At 31.0% G+C, this 6,885-nt stretch overlaps 1 protein-coding gene across 5 annotated transcripts in view; it reads left to right on the top strand.

The window, feature by feature from the left end:
- Window positions 1-6,885, top strand: part of LOC119829554 (agrin-like) — an 85,321-nt gene that overhangs the window by 60,158 nt on the left and 18,278 nt on the right. For all 5 annotated transcript variants that reach the window (XR_005287811.1, XM_038352120.1, XM_038352119.1 and 2 more), the window contains exons 8-9: window positions 1,813-1,916; window positions 4,064-4,178. Coding sequence is in view for 4 of the 5 variants with exons in the window: in XM_038352120.1 (XP_038208048.1) it covers window positions 1,813-1,916; window positions 4,064-4,178 (219 nt within the window). In the remaining variant the exon portion in view is untranslated. The remainder of the gene's footprint in view (window positions 1-1,812; window positions 1,917-4,063; window positions 4,179-6,885) is intronic.

Below are 6,885 nucleotides of genomic sequence, written 5' to 3'. Positions count from 1 at the left end.
CACAAAAAAAGAAGATCTGATGGTTTACCTTATTCTACAAGAAAAAAAGAAAGGATAGGTTAAATACCAAAAGAGATATGATGAGAGAAAAGAGACTGGGAAATGTTTCTATAAATGTACTGTTGAACGTCCAGAAGAACGGAATAAATTGTGTCGTCACTACTGGAGCTTAAGTTACAGCGAGCTAATGAATTTCATTCTTGGTAATGTGGAAGTTGATACTCTAAAGAGAGTTCTCGCTGTACGTGGACCATAAAACAGCGTCAATTCACAAAATGGTGTTTCTATTTTCATAAAGAAGAGAAAAAGCAAGTATGTCAAAAGTTTTTTTGTTACACGCTAGCTATTTCTCCGACTGTGGTGAATGATGCTATTTGAAATCGAAATGATATTGGTCTGTATAACGATACTGTCAAGAGAGGTAAAAACGAACCTCCAAATAAGACTAATGAAGTTGATGTGAACTTTGAGAAAAAGCACATAGAGTGGAGCCACACTACATCAGGCAAACTTCGAAGCGTCTTTATCTTTATGTTTCATTGTCAATTATTAAAATGCACCAAATTTACAAATAAAAGTGCACAAAAAATAACATGATTCTATCATGAAACAATACATAACCAAAGAATTTAAATTCAACGAAACGAATCTCAAAAAACACTAGAGCTAGAAAATACTTCGCCTCATATTAATTCTATTGTCTTAAAACCATTTTACCTAAATCTTTTGCCGATCAAGTGAAGCTAAAAAGATAAATCTACTTAGTTTATGTACTAAGAACATAATTCCTGAGGAATATCATGGTTGAAAGTCCTCTTTACCAACTACATCCTGTGAAGAAGATCGTTTACCTGAACCTTCGATTGACGAAGAGTCAGAGGAAGAATAAGATTCTTTAAAGCCTATATATCTATTTTATGTTATATTTAGCAATATAAATGATTGGTTACTTCAAAATCGTTTTATTTCTTAACGCGATATAAAAATTATTTTATTGTATTAAGTTTATAGTACCTAATAAGTGATATACACACATTTTCTACAGGTAAAATAAGTTAAATACGATAAAAATATCATTATTTTGGCAAATTTTGTCTATATTAATCTTTTCTACAAAATAAATAGTATCAAATACAATAAACTATTAGACAAAACTAAAGAGAGTTTCTGCTATCATTGAATTCAGAAGATATAGCACATTTTTTAAATACAGGTAAAACATATTAACTGCTACCCTCTTTCAATCTAGATTAAATTTTAAATGGTTTTTACTACAGCTACATATCCCATAAGGGTAAATCTTAAAAGAAGGGTAGTTAGCGCAACATTAAGCATTAACATTTTTTTAAATAATGAATTTGGAATAGGACAAACTAGTACCTAAACTTTCAAAACTCATTTACTCGAAATGTCACCAACGACACTTATTATTTTTTACCAGTAAGCAGACGATTTGATCGTTAATAGACTTTCAAGTTTGATTTCACTGCGATGTTGAAAGGATTTATCTTCTCTGCATAGTAGTAGTACTGGATAGCATACTAGTAATGGGTAATATTATTCTTAAGTTGTAGCACATACTTATTCTATGTGTTTGTATCTTAACATGTCGTAAACGGAATACATTTTCAAAATATTTAATTTATCTGTGCATATTCTTGATGTTCTGTGGTTAAAATATTTTGTGCTATTATTTACTATACTGTTATTACCGAGCATTACAAAAAAACCTTTCACTATTCTATAATATCCGTAAACATTCGTACTACAGCTGTAACACAATTTAGTGGATTCGTAACACTTTTTGTTCAGTAACATGTGCGGACATCGTGTGCCAAGGAGGGGGTAGCTGCGAGGTGGAGGGCGATTCCGGTCGGCCTGTATGCCGATGTAACCACAACTGTACTGAAGCTCAGGTAAACATTTTAACGCTATTTTTTTCGGCTTTGCTTTCTGTTGAGCATTTTATATCCATTGATGAGTATGTGGGTGTATCCACAGTATGACCTATATCTTATCTATATCTTATATATAAGTTACATATAATGTGCAACGGTTCTTATGTTCCTGATAAAAAAAAAATATTTAAAATATTCACTTTTGGCCGCGTTGAAGCGAAAGTCCATCCCGCGTTGTGATCGAATTTTTCCTATTCTTTAAACTTTTCAAATATTTAAAAGTGAATACTTAATGTTATTGACACTAAAAAATCTTCACATAATATATGTAACTCTACATGTTCGATATATTATGTAAATGATAAGATGCACTCGTAGTTCACAATCACAAATTTCGAGGGTGCTACTCAGACTCTCAGTTTATACTTAAACCGAGCATACCTAAAACGGTGAATGTTAACATACACAGAGGAGATACAGTGTATGTTAACTCATTTTATAATAGTTATAGCCGATGGGAATGATTTACAGCGACAGTTCTATATTATCGTTCTATATTTATTGTTGGACAATCAACAAATCGGAATAAATTGATGGTCCATCTCAAGCCAGTTCTATAAACAACGTGTTATATTCATAGTGAAGTATTAATGACTCAAAAAAATGTATCCCAAATGTATATTTTAGAAACCCCCAAACCACCTCCATGCCCTAAACCAAGTAAAATATATAGAAATCGAATCTTTCCCTCGCCAGCGTTAATATTAATTTGTATCTAACATATACAATTTTAGATTTAAAATGTTAACATTTATGTATTTTTCCTAGATTGCCTATGAATGGAATGATAAATCTCGCTTAAATGCGTACATCCAATTATTTTACATTAATTATGTATAACAACTAATTTTATAACGAGATCACGGATACAGAATGAAGTGAAAAATATGAGATGTAGAATTTTAACATAAAATAATATCTCAATAAATATAGGACGTCTAAAATATTGAGGACATAACACTTAGTATACTATTAAGGTGCTCTCTAATTTTAAATAATTTATATCGATGGCTGAAAATAGCCTTGATCTTAATTCTTTCAAATGTCAAATTTGGAAATTGCCTCAAAGTTACGAATACTCAGTGTTCATTTGAAGGTAATGTACAAACATCCAATTTACTGATAGATATTTTACATGACATTTATTACAAAATTGCGTGACGATGTTTACTAATAGACAAATTGTGAGATACGCGGGGTTCATTTGTAGGATTATTTTATAGTGTTTACTATATTGTGTAGCATAAACATAAACGTTCTTTAAGTGTACGACCTCATTGTTTGCGTGAAAATAAACTAGAAAGAATAATTATCTAATCACACCGTTTAGTTCCTCTTTGTATATTTTATTTCATTAAAATCCTAAAATAGCTCTATCTATCCTTATAGAAAGTCTTGCATTTAAGAAAATAAATTAAATTATCTTTATATTTTATCAAGCAATTTCCAGGTAGATACTATTTGCTGGCAAAGCGCTAGCCGTACAAAAACTATCGATTATTGTAATCTCGCGTGCCTTATAAAACTAAATATACCAGTGGGAAGTTTATAGGTTCATTATCTATTGAATAATCGACCTACAAAATTTGCTGTTTCCTTTTTTACGCTTATTTCTATTGTGGTTAATAGGGTATTATAGTACAATATTTTTTTAGGTTGATTTTTATAGACCTACAAGCTTATTCTAGTTTACTACGATATGCTTTAGTTTTTTACACTACATAAAATATGTATATGTTAAACACATAATATTTCAAGTATTCCACTTATAAAAAAACTTAATTCAATTATCTGTATACAGAAATGTATTAACGTTAAGAAGTATCGTTTTGATCTGTTTAATCGTTGTTTTTAAATTCAGAACAATCTCTTTATTGTCTCCTTTCTCCTCATTAACTTTTTCTTATATTGTTACACTTAATTCAATTTAAATCTTTTGCGCTGTTCTCTGTCATAGTTGTATAAAGCCCAACAAGGCTTCTTAAATAGACTTACCTTAAAGTTTCTGCGAAAGCTAATATTTGATGAGTTGTCGAACAAAGCGGCTTTTATTTCATATAAATGGTAGGAACAATAATTAATCTACAATATATCTTTGGCACCAGGAATCGGATGTTGTATGCGGAACAGACGGACAAACGTATCCGTCGCAGTGTGATCTGGACTCGACGGCGTGTCACGATCAGAGCAACCTGCGGCTGGCTTATAACGGAGGTTGCGGTGAGTTCCTAGTATTGCGTTTCTAATTAATTTATTTAATATACCGCTTGACCGCATTTAAGTCAGGTCAATTTATATATTAGACTAGCTGCACCCGGCAAACGCTGTTCTGCCTTACTCTTATCATTTAGGGGTATGAAAAATAGATGTTGGCCGATTCTCATAGATACCGGATAAGCACAAAAAATTTCATCAAAATCGGTCATGCCGTTTCGGAGGAGTATGGCAACGAAAACTGTGACACGAGAATTTTATATATTAGACGAGAATTTTATATATATAGATTTAGATATTTGAGGTTAGAAAAGTTTACAACCATCTCAATGTTCATAATTGATATGATGTCAAAATACCATCATAAATGAAATCTTAAAAGTCTTCATCGATCCGATAAACTTGAAAAAAGTTATTTGGGGTCAAAGGTTATCAAGACGTCTTTTTCGCCATTTTTCAGCAAAACGGTAAGTTGTTTTAAATGAGTTCTAACAAAAATTGTAGATCAGATTATTACTACCACCTGACTGTTATTTTTTAATATATTTGTAATATTAGTTCAATTTTGTAATGTGTTTAGCAACATTCGTTTATTTGAATATGATAAGAAATTTTATAGAACAAGATTATTTATGAGTTTTCGAACATTATTGTATAGCGCTGGACAGGCTCCGCACGGATATCAGCACACTTGTTATCCAAAGGGAGCTAATCGAGGTAAAAAGTTTCCTACCACCCAAGTCATCTCATACCCTGTCTGTATACCAAATTTCATCGAAATCCCTTTAATAGTTCCAGCATTTATGAGGAACAAACATCAAAGGCAAACTTTCACATTTATAATATTAGTGTGATTAACAAGAGATTGTCGTATTTTAAATATACAAACATAACTTCAAATATATAAAAAAAATGTTTGGATACTAAAAATGCGTGGAACGTTTGATTCATTACAAAACAATAAATTAGTTGAATTGTATAGGCGAAATATGTTTAAAACGACAAACAAAGCATGTTTTAACAGTTTAAAAGAAAAGTAAGAAGAAATAATTTTCTTTATATAAAACTATTTCCCTCTATCAGCTTCAACGTATCACGTCCGATCGTTATTGTAATGATCTAATCTTAGATAAGCAATTCAGCTATTCACGTCAAACTAGAACCAATAATGTACGGTCGGTTACACTTCGGCTGTATAGAAGGCCGGTAAATCCTAATAATTATAATACATGAGCCATAATGCTATTGCTGATGGAAATTATGTCCACACTATTGAAATGTATTGATTTATTGTTCGGCTTACCTTCACTGTTGATTTATGTAATGACTGTCCCTACTCACGCATAATTTGCTCATTTGTAAGAGAGGCAAGAAATTATTTCTAAAGCAAATATACCTGAATTTCTTTTATGAAGTTGCCAATTTAGTCTTAAGGTTTCGACGATGTCTTTGTATCACACTATCACATAACAGTAATATCACACTATCACAGTAATCACACCAATCACACCAATGTTATAAATGTGACAGTTTGTTTGTTTGGATGTTTGTCCGTCAATCAACTGAAACTACTGAACGGATTTTGTTGAAATTTGGTATACAGACAGGGTATGAGACGCATTGGATAATAGGATAGTTTTATCCCGATTAAATCCCCTTGAGATAACTAGTTCATTTGTAAATGTCCATTCCAGGCGTGCAAAGCCGCGGGCGGAAGCTAGTTGAAAGTAAACGTACTTTATACTAGAATTAAAATTATAAACTTATTACTTTCTGGCTCGAAAAAAAGCCTTTTTTAAATATAAAACAATACCTAGGTAGCTTTATACATGAGTGGGTACTGGAAATCATTTTAAGAGTACAATACAGCGTCTGGTTTATCGTCGTTATACGCTAATTGTCGGAAAAAATGACTCGGAAAAACTCAATGGCGTAATTAATTAAGGCTTTACTTGAATTTCTTTTACGTTGAAAAAAAGAAAACATGAAGTTGTTTGTTTTTTCTGATATTGTTTGATATTTTTTCAGCAAAGGACATAAATATATTATATTAATACGTGTTAAATCCAATAAAAACATAATAATTTTTAATAAAAAACTAAATCGCTTTCAAATTTCCTAGCAAACATTAAAATGGGACCACATGGAAGATACCAGCATTCAAATAAAAATATGATTATAAAAATCTGTTCATCCAGTAAAAAGTTTAGAGGTAACTAACACAAAAATACAGTCCGTTAATTGATTAGAATTGAATTGAATTGTTCTTTTTTTAATTCGAATGAATATACCCTGAACATGTTTTTGTTTCTAAACGCATTTGTTACAAACAAAGAAAATGAAACAACTGAAGTATTTAGAAACTCAATTAAAGTGTCGTTACATGTAGCAATTAGGGTAATCTTCCGTCATTATTCATCAATTAAAACCACTTTGAATATGGTAAACTTAAATTCTGCATATTAAATTTCATTTTACTATTTCTTCAAAAGTTAGTGTATTGGCCATAGTAATTTGTATATCTAAAATGTTATTGTACCCATAAATTAACGATTTTTTTGCACAAACAATATCCTAAGCAATAAGGCCTAATGTTGAGGTTCCTCAGACGTTGTTTCGAAACTTTTTAATTACCCCAAATTCTTCTAAAATCTTTTCCTCATCGCCGATGCAAAACAAGAAATTTTTAATTCTTGACAATATTTTGTGCGGT

This window comes from Zerene cesonia, chromosome 10 (genome assembly GCF_012273895.1).
Source record: "Zerene cesonia ecotype Mississippi chromosome 10, Zerene_cesonia_1.1, whole genome shotgun sequence".
In the NCBI taxonomy this organism is placed as follows: Eukaryota; Metazoa; Arthropoda; class Insecta; order Lepidoptera; family Pieridae; genus Zerene; species Zerene cesonia.
The sequence above is the reverse complement of the archived record's forward strand: the minus strand, read 5'-3'. Positions and strand labels throughout refer to the sequence as shown.